Raw genomic sequence first — 24,400 nt, 5'->3', positions numbered from 1 at the left:
CAGTTTCATTAACCCTCACAAGTTCGGAGAAGCTATCTCCATATTTTCTCCACATTTAAGATCAGTTAACATTCTTAAACCAGAATGGCTAGCACCCTGGGATTTTCTCTGAGGTCATGGGGGGAGGGGCTATTTTATTTGCCACTGGACTATGGTTGGTTTTAATATTTTTAATTGATGTAAGGTTTTATATTTTTGTTTTTGTGACCTGCCATGAGACAGTTCCTGATAGCGGTGGGAAATAAGTCTTATTAATCATCATCATAATCATCATCATCCTACTACTACTACTATTCTTGAGGTAGTATGGTTATAGGGCATGCAAATATCTGGGAGAAGACTACTCAAAGGTAATGGGGGGATGGCAATGGAAGTCGCAATGCCTGATGTTCTTTGTCCGCAAAAAATTGATGGAAGAACTTGCAAAGGGATAATCTTGGGGAAAGGCCTCAAAAATTGCATAGAATAGACTAGCTGAAATTGTCAACTAAACTGAGAAAGAATTCTGAAAGATCCACACCTCTGTTGCTGGCATGAGAACGCCTTCTTGTCTGAGCTAGGGTGACAATCCCCCCCCACCCCCAAATCTGGGCTTAAAATATATTTTAATGGAACATAAAAGTCACAATGGACTGTGGAATATAGGCGGCGGCTTTTTGAGACAGGAGAGAAGCCACACCTCCTGTCTTGTCTCCTCTATTCTTTTGTTACAGCTTTGCTTCATAGAACACCATTATTTAAAAACTGGTTATAGATTCTTTGTTGTTCTGCTTTTTTGTTGTTCTGGCATTACACCAAAGAATATGCATTTTCTGAGAAGCCCTTTGCAGTATTATTCCTATGGAATGAAGAAGCATAACTCATGCTTTAAAAAAACAAACCCCTCTGCTCTGTCTTGCTTTGTGTTGGTTTACTTATGAAAGGAATGATTACAAATATGAATTGCAAATGCCATAGATGGGCAGATAAGTGAATCTTCACTATGAGAGCAGCTGTGACTAAGACCCAGATGACTTGACTGCTTAGGCTGCGGGAGTCAGAGGTAAATATGCACACAGTGGGTTATAATAGCTCTGCCACTCTCTTCAGATTTGGCAGCTTGTTAGGGTTTTTTTTTTGTTTTGAGCAGCCTTTTCTGTGTGTATGTATTTGGGAGTGTTGTGCAGTACAGCTGTCAAGAAGGACTTGATGACTGTGTTGCTAGCAATATCACTGCTCTTGCTTTACTGTGAGCTACGGCCATATCTTCAGTTTCAGGCCCTTTAAGTCCTAAAGAAGAGTATGGGGCCCACTAAACTTACAAGTATGTGGCTTCATAGTCACATGACAGGAGAGGGGGCAGAATTAGGATCTCACCAACATTGCGGCCAGAGCAATGGACAGCTGGCCAAGACAGCTGTGGACAGGACTCTGAAGCTGGACACCAGGAGATATACAGTGGCAATGGATAAGCAAAAGGTCTAGAACTCTCTTTTGCCTTGGCATTATACCACATTGAAGTCCTTCCCCTCTCCAGACCCTGTTCCCCTCAGGCCTAACCCCTGAAATCTCCAGGTATTTCCTCACCTGCAACTGGCAACTCTATGGAGGTGGGCTTAGCCTTACAGGAAAAAGGAAAATAAGAGAAAGTAACTTCATGTTGCTAAAAAGGGAGGGGAAGAATGTATTTTCCCTCAGAAAAGAAGATCTAGAAAGTGGATCGCTGGAAGAACCAAACTTCTCTAGTAAAGATGGTGAGGGAAACAGCTGGGAATCTTAGTGATGGCCTGCCATGGCTCCAGAAACAAGCCGGCCTTATCTGTACAGCAGGCAACCAAACTGCCTCAGACTAATTAGAACCTTGGCTCATGGCCTTCTCTTAAGTATATTTCTCCCAGCCAACCAAGGAGAACAAATTTTAGTGACTGTTTACGTTGCCAGCTCATGTCTGAGTACACGTTTTACCTATTCACTTGTACTAATTTGCAGTGGTTAATACTGATGATGAAGCAGCTAATACAATAATTCTTACTGTCAACACAGGGTAGATTGAAGAAGAGAAAATCAAGCCGCCTGACAACTTTGTGTCAATTATGATGAGTTTTTGTAATCATTTCTCAATTACCGACCAGAGAACAGGGCATCTTGTTATACCTTTTTGGCGGTACTTCTCCCTGTTTTATGAGAGGGCCATCCAGTGGCTTATAGTTGAGAAGGGGTTTGAACATACCAGAGCTAAAACTACTATTAGTGTTTCCATGAATTAGGATTTGGTTAATATCCCTTGTCCTATGTAACATTTGATTGGACAGGAATATATTTGGAATTATTCCCTCAGGCTTTTCAAATTCAGGAAGATGCAGTAATCAGCTATATATATTTGTCAGGTAAGGCATTCTCTGTAAACAGAATGAATAAGGTAAAGGAGACTTAATAGTTTATAGTTAAAATTTGAAAATGAAATAATCAGAATCCTCTATATCAGTGGTCCCCAACCCCCGTGGATCAGTCGGTACCGGGCTGTGGCTCCTCCTCCACAGCTGCTGCCTCGGGGGCTGCCCTGCCACTCTGCCGCCAGCTCACCTTTGGTGCTCTCCAGTGGCTGCCATGGCTGGGGCTCCCCCTCAGCGTGGCACTGTGCAGCTGCTGCTGGCAGCACCCCCCCCCCAGCGGGTGGTGGGAAGTCAGGGGTGTCGGTGGGAAAGCAAGTTGAGCAGGGGCTCAGGCGGTGGCGACGTCCCTCGGCAAAAGACTACCCCCACCCCGGGCCTCAGTAAAATTGTCAAGCGTTTACCAGTCCCCAGTGATAAAAAGGTTGGGGAGCACTGCTCTATATCTCCATTTGTATAGCTTTAACTGTCCGTCATGTACACTATATATGTAAGCACCGTATTTTACAACCTGTGTGCCAAAGAGGCCCTTTCCTCTCCATAAAGATAAAGGTATCCCCTGTGCAAGCACCAAGTCATGTCTGACCTTTGGAGCTTGTGAATCTACAAAAGGGGAAATGACCACTTGATAGACTAGATCCTGGCCAGGTTTTCTGTGGCTTAACAGGTTGAGATGGATTCCTATGAAATAATTTGTCCTTCTGGTTAGAAATGTTCTTAACAGCAATTTTTTTTTCATAAAAGGGTAGGCCATATAACATATTCCAGTTCTTATAAATGCTTTCCCCCCCAATCCAACATGGATATCATTATAAGTGAGACTGCTTATAACACTCCCTGAATCAGTTCTTTCTTTTTTTCCCCCCTAAGCAATTCTTCCCCATCGCATGATTTGGTTTTGAGATATACAGACTGCTGTGTCCCTACAGAATACCCTTTCACTGCCAGATTGTGCCTCAAAGACCCATTATGCACGGGGGGGGAATAACGCACATTCAGGGTGGAATGGCGGCGACTAAAATCACCGGTAACTCACGGAGCCGGCTGCAACTGGCCGCAGCTTTGGTGCATGCAGCCGAAAAAGCCACGTTAGCGAAACATGGAAGAAAGCGCAGCTTCCGGGTGACCGGGGCGCAACCAGAAGCAGCGCCAGGAGCACTGCGTGCATAATCGGTTACTCTGGGTTTTGCCCCTGTCGCGCCCCGTTCCGTGCATAACCGGTGTGCTTCGCGTCTTCCCCCTCCGCGTTTTCCACGTGACCCTAAATCACCGTTTTGGCGGCCGTGCATAATGGGCCAAAGTGAGACCTTCTCTATGGAAATCCTGAATGTCAGTACAGTTCCTCCTAATTCACAGGGACTGGTTGAATGGCATTTTAAAAAAAAGATAATAACTTCTGAAACATAGAAAAGAGTTCCTATCCATTCTTACTGCAAGATATCTATATAAAGCCACCATACTTTGATGTAATTATTATGAAGGTTATTGAATATGTGTATAAATTGTTTTTCAAACAAATCTATATATAAATTTGTTATCTCAGCTGCCATGAAAGATTTCATGGCTATCCCTTTTACTAGCCAGTAGGATTTTTCAATAAACACAACATAATTTTTCTTAAAAGCAAGTGCAGAGAGTGCTAGCAAAAAAAGAGGGGGGGGGGGAGACAACACTCATGTCTCTTATAAAGTGTATTTTCTATTATAGATACTCCTCCTCTTGCAGAGTATTCATTTATAGGGAGACAAAATGTAATATAGCTAGCAGAGTCACTTCATCCATCTGAGATAGGGAAGGGGGCCAATGTAAAATTTATCCAGGGCTCTGGCACACGAAGAGCTCTTCTGCTTTGTTCTTTTGAAAAATGCATGATACATTAATGTGTTTCTTATTGACAAGAAAGAACTCTTGCAAGGTACTTTTTAACTGTCCATGGTTCTCCATTATGACCACATTTTTGGTTAAAATTCTACTATGAGGTGCTAAATAATGCCTGCACCAGTATTTGAGGTGGATTGGGGTTTTAAATGCAACTCTCAATTACTTCTGAATATTCCTTCTTCTTGTGTCCTTTTGCTTTCAATGTGCCACTTGCTAAGGGTGACTGGAAGGTCACCCGTACATCCTTTCAGGAAAATGAACAACAATAGCAAGACACTGCAGAGTCCGTTAGATACTTGGGAGCATGCAGTTTTAAATGCTGATCACTTCACAGCACAGTATTGGTCCCATTAGATCTGGAGATAATCCTTGTTGGACAAGTTTTTTTTTTTTTTAAATCTAGCTTTTCCAACAAGTAGATCAGCCACTGGTTACTGCTTGTCCACCTTCAAAGGGTGGGTCCCTGTTAAGTACTGCTAATTGTTCGTAGGAAAGAACACTTTATTGTCTGAATTTGAAGGGCTTCTTTGTCCTGCTAAATCCCTCATGTGGTCATGCGTGTGTGAATACATGATTGCAGGAGAAAGTTTATTATGGAGAGGGCCGTGCGCATGATGAGTCAGCAGCTAAATAAATACATGGACAGAATTGTGTGGAAGAAACTGTACAAGATCCCATGTGGACACATGAAAAGATCTACCAATCCAATTATTTCTGACTATCAGGTTTTCAACAGGGTAGGCTTTTTCAACCCTCTCCCCTCTATGGCTGATCCCAAAAGAGGATGCACCCCTTTTGCAACTGGTTTTAGCAGCTTTAGAAGAAGCTGTTGTCTTTTGCTCTGCTCCTGATTTTGTTTCCCCTGGCAATTGAACAAAATAAGGCAAAATGTGTGCCACTGCATAGCAATAAGTTGGTGATCAATCCAGATCACCTGTGTGATTGACACAGACTGTATTGTCTGTAAATTCAATTGGCTTCCTTGTGGCATGACATAACCAAACAAATTATCTGTGTGACAGCAGTCCTTCATCTTATTATCCTGAACTGTCTTGGTCACCCATGTGATTAAACAAGAAAATTAGGCAGTGATTTAATTGGGGGTGAGGGGTTGGAAATCAGTGCAAAACTGGCTGAGGGGCCCACCTTATTTCCCCCTGTATTTCTGTTCCTCTAACTGGCAAGTCCTGTATCCTCACGTTATTCCTTCCTTCAGTGCTTCCCACCCATTCACCAGTCTACCTTTTATCTTCCACCCGTTTTCAACTATATTATATTATCTATTTATTTCATTTATACCCCGCTTTTCTTCACAACATGCCCCAAAGCAGTTTGAATCATTCTCCTCTCCTTCGTTTTATACTCCCAACAACCTTGTGAGGTAATTTAGGCCGGAAATGGGTCAGTGGGTCATGGTTACCCAGTGAACTTTCACAACAAAGTGGTTTGAGTGTGCATCATCCGGATTTGACTCTGAATTTCTTACCCCCCCCCCCATACCACACTGGCTTTTCTGCGGTGTTTGCTGTTGCTCTTTAGTAACTGTGCAAGTCACATGGTGTCAAGTTGTTTGGTAGTTGCTCTCAAGCCTGGCCCTAATGAGTCCTCCCTCAAAGGCCAACACAGCCCTACAAAGTCCTTGCCTTTCACTGATAGAAATCAAGGCTTGAAGGCTAGCAATACTGTTTTAGCTGCTTAGCGATGGCTACTGAGGGTATTCATTAATTATAGGCATTGCTTCTATCACTTGGGTATTTTTTTCTTCCTGATTTCGGATTTTTCTGCAAACCCTGTGGGGTCGCCATAAGTCAGCTGTAACTTGACAGCACTTCCCAACCCAGAAAGGTCTTGTCTGTTCTCTGGATTTCAGTATCCACAGATCTGCTCGTGTTGAATAATAGATATATTGATAGTGCACATACTGTATTATGCAGTCACTCTTTTCAGAGAACATATGTCGGTAAAAAGAACAAGAGCAGGAACAAGTGAACCGTTTATCTGTTGCTGATCACCAGGATATGATTATGATACCAACCAACAGGGAAGTGGGCATTTTCAAATGTTCCTGTTCATGTGATTTAGCCAGTGCATTTATATTTTTTGCTTGCTGTACCCATGTTCTGGCAGTCGTACATAGCTGATGCCAGGACCAATATGCTTCCTCTTCAGTTTGTGTTGTCATCTGGGGTAGGTCATACATAAACTGGAAACCTGTTAATGATGGCTTCTCAGTTCAGGTGTATGTGTAAAATAGCCATTCATAATCATCACTCGGGTGATTTTATGCATGACTGTGTAATGAAAAACAACCTAGTATAAGTTGGTCTGAATCAGACCATTTGAGTCCAATATTTTTATTTCCCCCTACTGGTAGCAGCCAGGATCTATTGTGTCTTGTTTTTCTAAAGAAACTTTTTCTAGCTTTGCTACCAATGAATCTTTAACTTGAGAGAAGCTAGATTCAGGTGGTTGCCATATTGGTCTGAAGTAGCAGGAAAAAGTTAGAGTCCAGTGGCACCTTTAAGACCATCAAAGTTTTATTGAAGGTGTAAGCTTCCATGTGCACACACACTTCTGTGCATGCACACAAAACCTTACACCTTGAATAAAACTTGGTTGGTCTTAAACGTGACACTGGACTCTTAACTTTGTTAAGAGAAGCTAGGGACTGAATTTTGGGATCTAATATATGAAAAGCGTTGGCTACACTAATGTATGCCAAGGTGTTCCTTATCTGAGTTTGAAGATATTTGTGTATCTTAATACTGATCCTCTGACTTGACAATCAAATTTGGAAGAACCAAGTATGGGAGAGATGCCAGACCCTTGGGCAGTGGCATAGTGACTCTTCTTCAGGAAAGGACAGTCTCTCCCTACACATGAAGCTGCCTTGTACTGAATCAGTCCATCAAAGTCCATATTGTCTCCTCAGATTGGCCATGGCTTTCCAAGGTCTCAGACAGACATCTTTCATGTCACGTACTGCCAGATCTTTTTAACTGGAGATGTCGGGGATTGAACCTTCAGCATGCCAAGCGGATGCTCTACCACTCAACCATTTGAAGTATATACAGATATGACAACTGGCTATTAGATTGAACTCACTTGTTTTTCTCTTCTCCCCCCCCCTCCCAATTTCTGCATTCTAGGTTCACTTTTCTTCTGGAGACAAGGAGAAACTACTCCCAAGACATCCGTATGTTTGAGGCTCCCTCTCTGCCATGGAATCCTGGCCTTTGTTGGCCTGGGTCTTCCTCCTTAGTCTGCTTGCCAGCCACCTGAAAGTAATCCAAGCCAGAGACTTTACAGTAAAAGATATTGTCTACCTTCACCCTTCAAGTAAGACTCGTGGAACCGCTTAATATAATGTCATGTCCCGGTGCAAAGGTATGAGCACGGGCAACAAGAGAAGATTCAGTGAGCAGAAGCAGTGGATGGAACAAGGGGTAGTCAAACTGCGACCCTCCAGATGTTCATGGACTACAATTCCCAGGGGAGGGGGCTCATGGGAATTGTAGTCCATAGACATCTGGAGGGCCGTAGTTTGACTACCCCTGGGCTAGATTTTGTGGCAAATGGAATGGCTTTTTAAAATGAGGAGGGTTGTGTAATTGGAAGGGTTGTGCTGTTTCAGACCAGTGGGGACAGCCAGTTCCTTCTATGCCTGCTAAGGATGCTAGACCCCACATGGGACATGGGGATCCCCTGAAATTAAGACATCAGTTCCCCTGGAGAAAATGACTGCCTTGGAGAGTGGGTTCCATGGCATTATATTCCACTGAGGTCCCTCCCTGCCCCAAATCTTGCCCATTTCTGGCTCCACCCCCAAAGTCTTCAGGTTCTTCCTAACCCAGAGCCGGTAACCCTAAAGCCTGCAAATGTTCTTTCCCTGGGCACTGCACATAAGCAGCTGAAGAATGTTTCAGGAACAAACATGATATGTAGCTTAGTGGAACTTTCAGGAACAGCAAATCTCTGCTTCAGTCACCACCAGCTTGTGAGTGCTTCTTGTCAGCTACAGTCCCTGTTAGGCAGATGGATAAATAAAAACCTGTTCCTTTAAAATGCTTCTGAAAACAAGGCAAATTAAATGGATCAAAAAGTGGGGTTTGGGGGGGGGGTTAACTGCTGAATGTGACTTTCTCGCCCTCTTCAAATAAAGCAAACCACAGCGATCAAAAAATGCTTCTGGAACGATGGCATTGAGTGCTAATTGTGGCAATTTAATATTATTGTGACAACAAAACAATGCTGGTTCAAGGCTAAGCCCGTTTCCCGATTCTATCAAGGGCCCTTCTGCAAAAAAGATGGAAATCTGCAGATCTGATACCAGTGGATCTTTTGCCTGTGGATATGAAGGTTGCTGAATCCTTCTGGCTTACTTTTCCTCCTTCTTCTCTAATTGTTCCTGTACATGATTTAAGAAATCCATATTTTAAAAGAAGGCTAATTTGGGTTGCACAAAGGCATATTTATGCAGTTTTCTGCAATATTATTTAGGACCCCCCCCCGAAGAAGAAGAAACAACAACCTGAGAGGAAAAGATAATGGACCTTTTCCTTCCCCCACTTCCAAGGACAACTCAGTTGTTCAAAGAATGCGGATACAATGTATTATATTTTAATAACGAAGATGGCAAATCTCTGCATACTTCAATATTTTAATAATGAAGATGGCAAATCTTTGGATATAGACAATAGCTCAAATGGTTTATTGGACCTTTTTAGGCCCACCAACCTCTTGCTTTGCCCCACAGGAATGGGTGCAAACAAAATTTCTCAGAGCGTTACTTCAGGTTCCAAACTGTATTTCAAATGTGTGGATACATTTAGAGACCATCACAACAAAGCAAATTTGGGACCAATGGCATGGAAGACGAGGAAACTAAATGGGGCACAGAAGCTCCATGAGGCTATGGGGACATGTGGAGGGGAGAGACACTGTTTCCCAGTAGCCCTTTCCCAGTAGAAGAACAGTTGGGTTTTATACTACCCAAAGGAGCCTCAGAGTGGCTTATAAGAGCCCTCCCTTCCTCTCCCCACAACAGACACCCTGTGAGGTAGGTGCATCTGAGAGCTCTGAAACAGCTCTGTGAGAACAATTTCTAGGAGGGCTGTGACTAGCCCAAGGTCAGCCAGCACTTGGAGCAGCAGGGAATCAAATCCAGTTCATCACATTAAAAGCCACAGCTCTTAACCACTACACCAAGTTGTACAAATTGCTATTGCCTTAAAGAGATGTGGCTAGAGCACAGGCAGAAGAAATTGTTGCAGGAAGAAGGTGTAAGTCTTTTTTTACTTGCTCATTGACTGTTATGGGATCCTCTCCCTTTAAATTGGGACCTTCTGGCCAATGGCTTCTGAGAACAATCCAAGGAGGGAGACAGTCATGTATTTCCTACATGGAGAGGGGTTTTTGAGGTTAATAAGATTTGCAATTTGAGAAGGGAGGAATGTTTTTGCCTTCTGTATTCCATGTGTTTGTTTGTGTGTGTGTAGAGGGGGGGTGTTACACAGTCCCCTTTCCCTGTCCGAAGCAGCTCTTTCCTCCAGGAAAACTGATCTCTGCAGTCTGGAGAGGAGCTTTCATTCTGAGGGTTCTCCAGGTCCTACCAGGGTTGGCATCCCTGAACAGTAGGAGGGATGCTAGCCTCCAGATGGGACCTAGTGATCTAAGATTTCTTGCAGTGCAGGAGCAAGTGGTCTTTGAGTGAGAACAAGCTTCTGGATCTGGCACACAGCGCTCTGTCTGTCTTTCTATCTATCTAAATATTGCTCAGGCTAACACAAGGCCCCCCAGTCTTTTTGAACATGTGGGCAACTTTGGACCTCTGACATATCATGGTGGATGTAGCCACAAAACGGCTGCCACGGAAGGGAGAGCCAGCCCCAAATTGAATCCTGCAGTTGTCTTTCTGTCACACAGTGAAGAGGCTTGTGCTGGGGTAGTAGCTGTTACCAAAGCAATATTTTTAAAGATCTCTACAGCTGGTCTTATCTCCAGTGGGCAATCAGAAGCCTTGCTGGGGAAAAGCCTGACCTGGCCATGTCTACTTTCTAAAGACATTTGATAGGGTCCAGGGAAGGTGTCAAAAGGCATCATGCTCCCCACAGATGCCGTGTGGAGGTCCCTTTGTCTAACATACTTTTCATAACAAGTATGGATATGCTGTGAAGGGTGGATGAGGTGCTGTTCTCTGAAGGGTTTGTGTCTGTGTAAAATATATACCCTGTTTACATAGAACACGTGTGCGTTCTTTCCACTTGTGGCATCAAGAAAAACAAGGAGTCTACCTTAATTCTTAGATTCAAGTGGGTAGCCGTGTTGGTCTGAAGTAGCACAACAAAATCAGAGTCCAGTGGCACCTTTAAGACCAACAAAGATTTATTCAAGGCCAACAAAGACCAACAAAGACCAATCTTGATATATTCAAGACCAACAAAGACCAATCCTTGTTGGTCTTAAAGGTGCTACTGGACTCTGATTTTGTTGTACCTTAATTCATGTACACATTACAGTTATATACAGTAATGAAATTTTCTTGTCAAACCTTTTTGTGTGTGTGTGGGGGGGGTCTTGTATTCAAGGTCATCTTCCTTTTGATTAAATATTTTGTCTGTCATTGTCATTCTGTCATTGTCAAAGTCTGACAAAGCTTTCTCTATAGGATGAACATGGAACAAGGTCCATGTTGAAGTCTTCATATGATTGGGATGCCGATCCTGTGAATAGTTTTCATGACAGCGTTTTGTACTCATCACTTAGAAATATGTTGTGAGCTGAGGGAGCCACAACTATCTTCAATAGCATAGTGCTCAATGCGCTTTTAGAGAGCACACCTATTGCTTCATCATTTCTGCATTATATGCCAACATTGTTTAGTCTTAGAGGTGTTGAAGACTGATGTGTAGCCTGAAGTCAGCCAGCAGATTCATGGCTGATCTGCGATTTAAACCAGGAGATTTCAGCTCATACTCTTCAAACCAAACCAGATGAGACATTGGAAGTTCTGCAATCCTGATCTCCAAGGCATTTTCTTTTGATAAATGTGGGGGGAGTGTTGAACACCTTCCTGCTATTATTTCATGGATTATTTCATGGATGCTGAACATGGATGAAAAATGCATTTTCTAACAGTCTGCTGAGCTAGACTCTTGTTTATGTTGTGCCACCCTATGCTGATTCCCTAGTTGCAGGTCATTATTCTGTGCGCTGACAAAGTGTTTGTAGGGAACTGTTTTGACAGTCTGCGTTTAGCTCTGTTTCAGAAAGCGAAATTTAAGGTTGGCCCGCAAAAGAAAACCATGACATACGGATTTGGGAACCAGACTTTTACACGGCTTGTTTCCAACATATTTTAATGTGTTTCTGCAAGTTATGAGATTCTTGGCATTCCGTCTTGGACTGAAGCAGTGACTCGAAATCATTGTTGCTCATCTCTAACATAGCTGATTGCAAAATCATAAACCTGGGGTAGGGATCGGGAACCTGATTAGTCTAGGTACCCAAAAGGTTCTGGTGTGCTGGCAGGCAAAGAGAAGAGAGGCAAGAGTCGGATTGGGCCAGCCACACTAGGACCAAGCTGGGTCCCAGAGATACTGCCAGAATCTCAGGTCTTTGTGTGTCAGAACCATCCCTGGGTGCTAAGAAAGATAGTCTGGGAGACATAGTTCAGCATATCTGTGGGACTCCGGGAGGGGGTATCTCTCTTTGCAGTGGGATGCATGAATTGTCCCTGTGTGCCAGTGCAAAGTTCCCATATCTTTGTGCAGAAGGAAAACAGGAGGATTAAGACCTAAAGACCAACAAGATTTTGGGGTATGAACTTTTGAGAGTCAAAGCTGCCTTCATCAGATGCAAGTCTGATACAAGGGTGATTGAGAGAACTTGATTTTATAGAGATCCAGCCGGAAAGAAGAGGAGGGTTGGGAAAATGGCCTCCAAACAACTTGGTATTAAAGTCATATTCTTGGCGTTCACATCATACATGAGGGGTTATCCCCCCACCCCCAGCCTTGATAGAAGTCAAGAAGGCATCACTGCATTTTTGTTTTGGAAGATACAGCTCTCCGTTAAGTAGCACCAAGGCACTAAGAATGTACCAAGGAGTGAAGAGATGAAGAGAGTTTTGTACGATATATGAGGCTGATGTAGGCTGCTTGCCAATGTACAATCACTATAACAGCTTTTCATCTTTCTCAAGACAAATACACTAATCACTCTTATGACAGCTTCTAGGGAATATTGGTAGCCACAGTTATGCTGCAAGGACTTTCCAAAAAAGGTGTTTGCTAGCTAGTAGCTACATATCCTGGAGAGGAGATATCACTATGAAGGATGACTTTGACTGAGGGGCTGATTTGCAAAATTTGATTATGTTCCTCTCTGAAAACGTAGTTCCGATTTCAGAGAGAATTTCTTTAATACATGCCAGGCCTCAGATCTCTGTTCCCTGCTTAAAATATGAAATGTCCCCTTGTCATTTGAACGTGATTGGCAGTAAAAACTTGGTTAACCAGCAGCTGGTTTAACCAGACAGCTTGGTTGACCGGCATGCTGGCTGAGTATCTTGTGTAGATGCCGGATAAAAGCTTTGCTAACTAATGTTTATTGGCTGCTACAATTCTCCATAGATGGCAGTTAGCAAAGCTTTTAGTGCACTTGCTGTAAGAGAAGTTAAAGCTAGAATTGTCTTTATCATACTTGGTGAAATTAATGCAGAGGGCTATCGCTGTACACAGTACCTTTCCCAAGTGAAGCATAGATCTAATAAAGCATATATTGGTCTTTATTAAAATATAAATGTTCCCAAATGAGATGATAAGCTAACCGCAGTTTTGTTTTATGCATTTTTCTCTCCAGCCACTCCATATCCTGGTGGATTCAAATGTTTCACTTGTGAAAAAGCCATAGACAACTATGAATGCAACCAGTGGGCTCCAGATATCTATTGCCCCAAAGGTAAGCGAACTACTTGCCAAGTCATTTTCAGGATATGTGCTCCACTCTAGGGCTGACAGAACTCCACTGAGGAAATTCTTCTCGAGAGCTGTACCTTGACCATACCCTTCCTCAAGGGAGTCCTCTGGGACAAGACCTAATTGGGGGCCAGTTAAGTATGTAATTTGTGTCAAGACCTCTTCAGGGCTTAGCTTGGAAATTTCCAAGAGTAAGTCCTGACTACTGAATTACAGCCATTTCCTGTCTCTTCATAGTCAATTATTCAGGTATTTGCTGCCTGTGGGCAGGGTCTTGCACAGGGTTTCCAAGTATAAAGTATGAACTCACAATCTTTCCATGGGAAGAAAACCCTGCAGTCCTGTTTTTCACCTTCTTTCTCTCTTCCACTTTTTCCCCAATTCCAGCCATCTAAAAATAAAGAGGTAATTTTTAAGATTTTACCAGAAGGGAATCTTTTAAAAAGTTGATTTTGATGCTATGTCAACAAATTAGTATGTGCAGAAGACTGAAAAAAGTCCTTTCCATGCCCAAACTCCTTCGTTGCTCCATGTTCTGTCACTCAAGGCTTTCATTGCAGTTTGTGGGAATGAAAGCGACCAATAGTAAATGACTCTGATTTGCATTTAACACTGGAGCTTTTGGGAAGAAAGTTCAGAGAGGAGAAATGGGCAAATTAGTCTAAAAGAATGTACTTCATGCCTGTTCCAGAATTGCATGCCTGTTCAATAACTTCCGTCGATCTATAATAATTATGAGAGGGGCTTGTAAATATTAGACCTATGAGACTCTTTTCTTGTTTCACTTCCTCTGCCCTTTCCCGCCAGTCCTTTCCCCTTCTTTCTCACCCTCTTCTCTTTCTATCACTCTGTCTTGGCCTAGGCTCCCCTAGTGGTGGCGGCAGCTCCTGCTGACTTTCTCCACTGCCTTGTACTTTCCCTCTTGCTTCTCTAGTCACTGCCACATGTATGTGCCCCACTTGCATTGCTCTTCTACCTGCAATGCTGCCACCTCTACTGTTGCTCACCTGGCAGCAACTTCCCTCCCCTCTTGCATTACCTGTACTGCCTAGCAACACTGGTGGTTGGTTTTGATAGTTTAGAGCAGGGGTAGTCAACCTGTGGTCCTCCAGATGCTCATGGACTACGCTGACAGGGGCTCACGGGAATTGTAGTCCATGGACATCTGGAGGACCACAGGTTGACTACCCCTGGTTTAGAGGATTACTAAACAACCCTAAAAAGGGATGTTGAGATCTTGTGACATAACATGGTGACATCTCATTTTCTCCCTAAGGAAGTCAGCATTTAAAATGTTTTAAAGATTTAAAAATTTTATTGTTTTTCTTTTGAAATGTTGTGCAAAACTGGAGTCTGATCCAGGTTTGTATAAGCTTTGCCCCAATGTCAGTCTGCCCCAATCATCTACAGTAGTGGTCTAGATTCAGCATTAGATGAATAACTTGTCTTATGTGAGGCCATAAGCTTCAGTTAGTTATTATATAGTGCAAAAAGAGAGGGGAGGATCTGCTTGAAAGCCAGCAGGGTGTAGCGGTTGCTTGTGTTCCTGGTGGCCTCTAAACTGGAGAACCTGGGTTTGATTCCCCTCTTGGGCCAGTCACAGTTGTCTCAGAAGTCTCTCAGCCCCACCTACCTCACAAGGTGTCTGTTGGGAGGAGAGGAAGGGAATGTGATCGTAAGGGGCTTTGAGACTCCTCCTCCTTTCCACAATATGTTATTGACTCAGATTGTTGCTGCAAAATATGTTGATGACAGATAGCTTTTAAAAAGAAGAGGCCTTCTGGTGTTCATACTGTAATCACAGGACACAAAGAACCCAAAGTTACTAGATGGCCACAATTAGGTGCAGATCCCTGATGTTAGGCTGTCTCCCATGTCGTTCCATCAGATGAAGTGGATAATTAATCCTCACAAACTGAGTTTTCTTCCTCTTTAGACACACGATACTGTTATACAGAACACATGCTGGAAGCCAGTGGGAAAAGCATATCTGTAACCAAGCGCTGTGCACGTCTGGAGCATTGTCTGTCTACCGGATGCCTCGTTTTCCCAGATGGACTGAAGGTGAGGATCCAACCTGTGTTGCTGTGCAGACTGCTTAATGTGATAGCCCCTTCTCACAGAACACATGTTTAACTATTGCACAGGGTTATGATGCTGCCCGTTAGTCACAAGGATTTATGTTTGTGGTTTGTTAATATTACATCCGATTTGAACTATTGAGCAGTAAATAGAGGGGGGAACATAAGGCCAAGAATATTCTGTGAGGGAAAAGTGACTTCAAGCAATTAATTATTCCCGAGTAATAAATGAAGGGGGAAACAGTGGATGGCAGAGCAGAAAAGAAGACAGATGGCATTTCTGCACATGGGTAAAAATAGCGTCATGCCAGCTAAGTGGCATAATGCTACATATAATTGTGCCTCCTGTCCCCGCCTCACCTTTTTTGCTGTCTCGCTCTTCTCTGTTGCCATTCTGCGCTTCTCCCCCTCCACAAGTACTGCTGGTAATGGCGAAAGAGAGCAATGCGATTTACATGGGATTCTCTTCCGCCTGTCACTCAAGCCAGGCAGCCAAATCCCCTTTCTCCATGCTTTGAAGGGTCCACAGTGCCTGCTATTTTTTAAAAAAATCATTAGTTCTCCATTGAAACAGCTATGCATCTAATCATAGTACATAATGCTTCTTTATTGCCACCACTTATGGAATCATGAGGCTTGCTTTTTTAAAAATAAATCTCATTCCTTATGGGGGGGAAGTTTAGAAAGGCATGCTTTGTGCTACAACTTTGTGGATAATTTTTTGTTTCCTTTGACTGCACAATTGAACACCTATTCGTTGCTCCAGGCAGTTCACTTGAAAAATAAAACCTCCCTTCTGCTACCACTGCCTCCCCCCTCCTGCGCGTGCCAACACATATGCTACCCCCAAGGGCTTGCTGCTGCTGCCTCCCCTCCCCTGCACACACACACACAAACACACACAAACACATATGCAACCCACTGAGGGCTCGCTGCTACTGCCTCTCCTCCCCTCCCATGCACACACATGCACACACACATGTGCTACCCATTGAGGGCTCACTGCTGCTGCCTCCCCTCCCCTCCACACACGAACTCAGATGCGCACACACACACCTGGCTGGGGGCTTTTCTTGCTGGCTGGCTGGCTGTCTCTTGCTGTGAGTTTGTGGCTCCTCGCCCTTCCTCTCAAGAGAGGGAGGGAGGAGAGAGCGCCTGGCTGCCCATGTGATCCAATGGGGAGGCTTCTTCAAACTCCAGGCACAGGCAGGACGGGAGGCGAGGGGGGAGAGGGAAGGAGCTTTATAGATGTCGCATGCTTTGTGCAACATTTGGGGAAAATTTGGGAAGAGGACAGTGGGAGCAGGGTGACAGGTGTGCTGCCAGCTGTTCAACCATTAGGTAGCGCAACATATATTGGTGAATCCACTTTTTGGGATTCACCAACTAGCGCTTTAAAATGGAGGATGTAGCCGGCCAGATGCTGCCCAGAAGCTGGATGTTGGCGACCTCATGTGGAGGGGCCAAAATATAATGACTACTTAAGGTAAGCATTAGCTATATTTAAAGGCTGCGGAAATGTTCAGAATCATCCCACGTGAGTGGGTTTGTGGGAGCACTAAAAGAGGCACCTCGTGGGCTATCCCAGTGAAACAGAGGGCCTTTGCTGTGATGAGACGAGTCTTTGGCTCTTGAAATAAGGGCTGGAATGTCCAGGGAGCAGTGGCTGGTCTGTGGCTTTGGGGTGGTGGGGCAGTGGTGGCTGTGGGCTGCTGATGCAAGGAGAGTACAGGAACAACCGTGGTGTATGTTGCTGTTGTGTGTTTACAGCAGCACAGGGAAGAGCATGGGGAATCACTGCTGTTTGAATGCAGTTGCAGCAGTGTTACAAGCATATATTTGGGCATAGAGGTAAAGTTACAAGATTGAAAACACCGACTTGTTTAGACTTGGCTGTGATGAGAGGACTGCTTGGCTTTTGTAAGAAGGGCTGCACATGCCCAGGGAGCAGTGGTTGTTCTTAGGGCTAATCCTGCGTTGAGCAGGGGGTTGGACTAGATGGCCTGTATGGCCCCTTCCAACTCTATGATTCTATGATTCTATGAATCATAGAATCATAGAGTTGGAAAGGGACCTCCTGGGTCATCTAGTCCAACCCCCTGCACTATGCAGGACACTCACAACCCCATCGCTCATCCACTGTAACCTGCCACCCCCTTGAGCCTTCACAGAATCAGCCTCTTTGAGGTGTTTGTGTTTGTGGACTGCTCCAACAGTGATCCTAGGCCACCATTCCCATCCCCCATGTTGTGTTACGTTTTTGCCCCATTGAGCACGATTTCCCTCACAAGAGAAGGGAAATAAGAGTTAAGTAGTTCAGAGTTCTGGGGCTTTATATATTCCTATATAAGGAATACCTCGGAAGGATGGAAGGCTGAGTCAACCTTGAGCCGGCTGCTGGGATTGAACTCCCAGCCTTATGGGCAAAGCTTTCAGACGGCTGCCTTACCACTCTGCGCCACAAGAGGCTCCTATATATATATTCCTATATATATATATATATATATATATATATATATATATATATATATATATATATATATATATATATATATATATATATATATATATATATATATATATATATATAGGAATATATATATATATATATATATATAGGAATATATATATATAAAGCAGACATTAGTATTTTAACTCCAGTGGTGAATTTTTCCACTACTGCCAAACAAGATTGCCCCTCTCCCATATAAAAACTTCAGACATTGCTGTAATGATTAGGTTAGGAACATAACACACACACAAAATGACAGGAAACAAGTACAAGAGAGAACCTCCCTGATTGCTCGTCTTTCATCTTGTAGAGTTACCAATGTGGCCAGACCTTTTTATGGTCTGTACTTGTTGCTTAAAGAGCCTCTTGTGGCGCAGAGTGGTAAGGCAGCTATATGCTGTCTGAATCTGTCTGCCCATGAGGTTGGGAGTTCAATCCCAGCAGCCGGCTCAAGGTTGACTCAGCCTTCCATCCTTCCGAGGTCGGTAAAATGAGTACCCAGCTTGCTGGGGGGTAAACGGTGATGACTGGGGAAGGCACTGGCAAACCACCCCGTATTGAGTCTGCCATGAAAACGCTAGAGGGCGTCACCCCAAGGGTCAGACATGACTCGGTGCTTGCACAGGGGATACCTTTACCTTTACCTTTACTTGTTGCTTTGGGGGAAAATGTAAAAGTTGTTTGATGAAAAAGCAGGGCGCTCTTACCATAATTATAAGCAAAGTTTTAATGCATTTGTAATATCTTTTGTAACTCATGTGCTGAGAATGTTAAATAAGGAACGAGGTTAACCCTTTAGCCTACGATTTATCACAAAGAACCATTGCTAACCATAGTTTAGATCGCATGAAGGGATTATAAAGATCTTTGCAAATGCAGATAGGTCAGTGGTGATGGTTTTTATTATTTTTTTTTTTAATGAAAAGGTTTTTGGGGAGTGGCAGTTTAAATCAAGGAAGCAGTAAAGCTAGGGCAATTTACCCTTTCCATATTCATGACATCTCCAGATTGTTTCAAGGTACTTTGGGAACCCAAAGACAAAATAACTGCCCAAAGAGTAAATTCAGAGTGCAACAAAGGCAAGTAGGCCAAGGGTTGACGCACCCCTCCCCTTCCATGCAACTTTTCTGCTTCGAGTTGCCCCGTCCTGGAAATGTAGTTTATACAGTGACCTTTATGTTTGCTGCAAGTCTGTGGGCATTTCTCCAGTGACGTCCTGTTTTTCTTTCAGATCTGCACTTCTTGTTGTGAAGGAAACATCTGCAACCTGCCACTACCCAGAAATGCCAGTGATGCAGTATTTGCCACGACAACCCCCATAAACCACACCCAAAGACATTGGGAGAATGCATCGGTCCTGATGTCATTTCTCCTGTTAGTCTTTGTTGCGTGGGTGTCTTAGGATGAAGTTGCTGGTTACGCATCAAGGATGAAAATATTTATGCATAAATATTTGACCTTAATTTAATATATGTTTCAAGTCTTTACTTTTTAAACTTGCATTTCTAACTTTACTCCTTGACTTTGTTTAAGCCTTGAATGGGTCAAAAGCCATACTTTCTGATTTGTGTGTTTTAAAAGTGGGGGGAAGTTTGTTGTCTGTCCTTTGAAGGCAAAACTTGTTTTGGTCCTCAAATATATATATATGGATCTCAGAGAGACCATGTAATATGATCTCTCCAGTGTTCTATCCAAAGGAGGTATTTTAATATAGTTCTTTTTCTATATGAGAAAAGGAATAATAGATGGAGTCCATCATTGGTAGTTTTTGTAAGCATTTGTACTAAAATATAATTTTCCAAAAATCTGCTGTTTGATAAATAGAGGTGCTTTTAAAATGAATTTTAATGGATTTACCGATGAATTTGACTCATAAGTCAGCCAAAGCTGAATCCTGGGCATGCTTCTGGCTTGAATGGGAGTTTCTGTCTGAGAAAACATGCTTAAGATTTAAAACATAAAAATTAGAATAATTGGAAATCGTTAAGCCATGTGAAAAATTTGTACTGGTTTTTATGGGGGGAGGGTCCGGAGACATGGAAAAATAGGCATTATGCCCTTATCAAAGTTATTTAGCTGCTTTACGAAATAAAACGCATCATTTATAACTCAGTTTACATTTAAATTTTTACTATTTGGCATATTTATGGAGTTTAATATATTAACGCTTTAGTTTTCGACAAGCAAAATTGCAAATATACTCAGTAGTTGAGACAGAAGAGCAAATTGTTCCACTGTCTTCTTGTGTTATCACATCCATCTTCAAGCAAGAATGAAATAGGAGGAGTGGGACCCAGTGAAAGACCAAACAAGGATCAGGCAATAAGGCCCTGGGACCACAATACAGTACATCAGATTATTCCAGTGTAATAAACAGACTTCCAGGGAGTCTTCAGTCTTCACTTAATTCTTTAATAAGTAGAATTCTTAATCAATTAAAGAATGAACTGAAGATTGAAGACTCCCAGGAAGTCTGTTTATTACACTGGAATAATTTGATGTAGCATATTGGGGTCCCAGTGCCTTATCACATACACCTTGGCATGAAAGAATAAAAGGCTACAATAGGAAACATGTAGTAAATTAAATGTAAGGAAGTATATCATTTGGATATAAACTTGCTGCTTCCATACAGCGGTTTGGCTTTGCTTCTGCGTCTTAGTTGGGCAAATATCCACAAGGCATTATCTGCTTCCTGTATTTTTTCCTTGCTTTGCTGTGATCTTTTCCCCAACCAACTTGGGTACAACCGTTTTGCAAAGATCACAGTTAAGGTGTCTTTGCAACACGCTGTGTAGATGAGAAGGTCTGCTTTTATGTAGGTCTCACTCATGTCAGGGGGCATCTTTTTTTCACTGGGCCTTGTGACTGCTATTTCAAACCCTCCCCGTACCCCCCCCCCCTTTCCAGGCTTAAATTTATTTTGACTTATCATTGTCATTGACTTATCACTATTGCATCAAGCTACAGAGATATGCCAGTTATCTACTATAGTGATGTGTCCATTAATGATTTAAATTAAACCCACAAAAGGTGCGGTGGTGGGGAAATGGTGACCACTGCAAGGAGAGTACAGGAACAACCCTGGTATTTGCTGCTGTTCTGCGTTTGCAGCAGCAACTGAAGGAACATGGGAAATCATTGCTGTTTGGAAGCAGTTGCAAGGTGACAAACATATATTTGGGTATCGAGTTAAATTTATAAGTTGGAAAACACTGAATTGTTCAGTAATTTATAGTTGGCGACAAGGCAGACGCTGTGGCTGTGACTCTCTCAGCAAGTAACTTTTTCTCAGTCCTGTGTTACAATCAAACATACTGCCAAAATTTATTGCATTTAACCAGTGAGCATCCCTAGAAAATATGTTAGATGAATTTATAGGAATTAGCAGGATCGTCTACTGTAGATGAAACCTTTTCTGCTGCTCATTTCAAGTGAAAAATTTTAAGAAGTATTTCAGTCCTTCCAAATTAATTTTTTTCTTGGGAGCCTTTTTTATAGTGTGCCCCCAAATTTCTAATTTTTTTCTTGGACCTATGGAAACAATGGCTAGCAGCGTGTGCTCTCTGACCCCCTCTTCCCTTTTTCTGGGCCTTTACGTTGCTATTTCAGATAGCCCTCCGCATGTTTCAGCCCTATTTCTGCAGGGCCAACAACGGCTTCCCCAATAATTTAATGTTTAGTGTTGCCCCTGTTTGCCCATCCCCATTGGCCATGTGGAACTTCCTCTGTTGGGGTATTTGACTTCCGTGGTTTTCCCTTGTTTTGAGTCCATCACTATGGCAGAAAACAAACTTCTCAATCTCAGTAAGGAAATGCCAAAATTATAAATGTTCCTTTAGTGGCTCTGGTGATACCTTGCCACACGATGTGGCCTATTGTCCTTGTAGATCATGATATTTATTTTTGTATGATAAGATGGATAATGGATTGTAAACTGTTCCTTTCTTAAGAGTAGCATCACCTATCGCTGATTTAGTCCTGTGACATGTACAATTTATTTTGAGATAAATGATCTTCAGTGGGTTTTTTTTCTTTTTCTTTTTTAACAGTGGTACAAAATAAAACAAATTCCTCGGTAAGGTTAGGGTAAACTCAGATGTATGTCATTGGCTGATTGCAACATGAAAAAGTTGGTGGAACTTTAGCTCACGTACAGACATGTCATCATACTTGATAATGATTTGATGAGTTGTTTTTGGCCAACGTCATAATGATTTTTTTATCAGTTGTTCTGGGCTACCATCAGCCACTGAGGAACTCGGCACTTTATCAGGTTACAACACAGATTCATGCCTGTGTGTGAGTGTGAATCAGAGAGAAAGGAAGAGGAGCACTTATGTGATGAAAAGTATTCTAATGATGACGAAGCTGTGGCTAATGCCAAATCTCTCTCTCAAACAAATCTTCAGTCCTCTGGCTGCACACCGCGATAGCCTAGATCAGGGGTAGTCAAACTGCGGCCCTCCAGATGTCCATGGACTACAATTCCCATGAGCCCCTGCCAGCGTTTGCTGGCAGGGGCTCATGGGAATTGTAGTCCATGGACATCTGGAGGGCCGCATTTTGACCACCCCTGGCCTAGATCTTTTAAATCAATCCAGCCACTTCATGCAGCATCATGTGCAGTCAAACTGTTTAAAATGCCGAAATGCTTGTGTAGTTCCCTCTGCGGGTGAGCAAATACGTTTCTATTTTTGGTGAGATTTCAATTCTCCGCCTTTCACTGTAGCCTTGGTAGATTTATTTGCATCGAATTTGTGGTTTTATGATTTATACACATAGTTCTGCCCTGATGATGTCAAAAAATACACACACATTATTTGGGGGGGGGGGTGAACGGTGTGAGGAAACACATCTGCAGAAATAAAGCACCTAGGGTTCAGTATTCACCGTTTAATGCTGTGTCCAGTGCAAAGGACACATCTCTATCTCAAACAGAGCCCTTCCTTTCCTCTGCCTCCTGGGAGAAAGGGAGCATATTAACTGGCAACTTCACCATCAACCCACTTCATTGTCCACACGCAAATGGGTCAGAACAGTAGGTTGGAGTCAAAGTACTGCCAATAGAATGAAACTTGTGGAACGGGATTTCTCTTCCCCCCCTCTTGCTGTAGGCTACGGAGCCCCCGGAAATTCTCCTGTGGGTCCAGGGACCCAGGAACAATCTAGGGGAGAAAGGGAAAGGTCTTCAGCAGAAGGAGGGGAGATGGGCAAAAAATAAAAACAAAAATCACCAACCTAGCATCTCAACGCTGTGACTGTGATGGATACTGACGTTCATATTTCACTATCATCAATTGTTGGTCAACTGGTGCTGTCCTGAGAATAGGGTGAAATGTGATTATCTGTGGTAACGTTACAGTGGTGTCCTGAAAAAGCCGTCCCGGGGGATGCTGATCCCCGTACAATGGTTGTTAATGTGTAGACCAGCCCTAACAAACCGTGTCTGTTCTTTACAAGGAAGTGCATGTTGCGTTGTGAATTCTCTGTAACGCTGCTGGGTTTGTTGTCGTTGCATGATCTGGTTATATTTAACATCCCTGGACTCCCTCATATGCCAGCTTCATTTAATGTGCTTCTTTACAAGCAAGAGAGCTTGGATCGTTCTGCTCGTGGCCACAAACGCAACGTATCAGCCAGGGAAGTGGTGTCATGCTTTGTAAGAGTTGAATTGTAACATGTTTCTAAAAGTAAACCTTAATTTGGAAATTGACCCTCAAAGCATGCCAATGTTTTGAGCATCATTTTGTCATTTTAGGGTTTTGTTCTTCTAAGGCTGTGAACAAGGATTTTGCTCCCCATTTCATTCCTTAAATGGATAAGCAATAAAAGGGTTATCCAAGACCAAATTTGTGACCGTTTCTGTCTTGTTATTCTTCTAATGCTTTGTATCCTGTCAGTGTATTCCTGTGTAAATAGTGCTCCCTATTGTTAATGTTGTACATTTTGTATATTGTATAAATAAATGATGTTTTAAACATTATATGCTCAAAGACTTTTTTTTTAATTCAGTGTACTAAACATAGGATGCAAAGTGCAACTGGGATCCAAGTAGGGTCTGTGACACACTTGGGCAGGAATCAATATTTTGGGAGATTCCTCTTTTGGCCACTCTTTGTTTCCTTCTCTTCCCCACCTTAAGCATCTTAACCCTATCTGGCGTTCTCCTCCATTTTTAGGGCTCCTCGTTTGGCACACTTGTATTTGTTGTCTTCTCCCTTTTCTTGTTTTCCGTGTTACTTCCTCTCTTTCTTCTTCCCTTCAATCCTCTGGACTATGATCTTTGCCATTTTTCATCCCATTTCCTTCTGCTTCAATTTCTCTTCAAGTCCTTTCCAACATCCCTCATTGACTTTTACCTTTCTTCCACCCCTTGCATGTCATTTGTTGGCCCACTACTTAATCTACCATTTTCCTGGGCACCATCTGTTGGATTGACACCATCTACAACCTTAGACTTTCTTCTTGCCCAGCACTTGGGCAAGGGCTGTGGATCAATGGTAGAGAATTGTGCTTTCATGTAGAACAACTCAATCTCCGACAAGTGACAGATATTTAGGCAAAACATATTTCTCT

General features: G+C 42.9%; 1 protein-coding gene across 4 annotated transcripts in view; it reads left to right on the top strand.

Annotated features, from left to right (window-relative positions):
- The window catches only part of LYPD6 (LY6/PLAUR domain containing 6), a 65,044-nt gene extending 41,237 nt beyond the window's left edge, over positions 1-23,807 (top strand). For 2 of the 4 annotated variants that reach the window (XM_077320103.1, XM_077320102.1), the window contains 4 exons: positions 7,400-7,589; positions 13,113-13,211; positions 15,165-15,292; positions 19,053-23,807. In XM_077320103.1, the coding sequence (XP_077176218.1) occupies positions 7,472-7,589; positions 13,113-13,211; positions 15,165-15,292; positions 19,053-19,223 (516 nt within the window). In that variant the 5' untranslated portion in view covers positions 7,400-7,471 and the 3' untranslated portion in view covers positions 19,224-23,807. Of the gene's footprint in view, positions 1-1,022; positions 1,043-7,399; positions 7,638-13,112; positions 13,212-15,164; positions 15,293-19,052 lie in introns of those variants that run through there. The other 2 variants (XM_077320104.1, XM_077320105.1) reach the window with 2 other exon arrangements.
- Positions 23,808-24,400: the final 593 nt, after the last annotated feature.

This window comes from Paroedura picta, chromosome 2 (genome assembly GCF_049243985.1).
Source record: "Paroedura picta isolate Pp20150507F chromosome 2, Ppicta_v3.0, whole genome shotgun sequence".
In the NCBI taxonomy this organism is placed as follows: Eukaryota; Metazoa; Chordata; class Lepidosauria; order Squamata; family Gekkonidae; genus Paroedura; species Paroedura picta.
The sequence above is the reverse complement of the archived record's forward strand: the minus strand, read 5'-3'. Positions and strand labels throughout refer to the sequence as shown.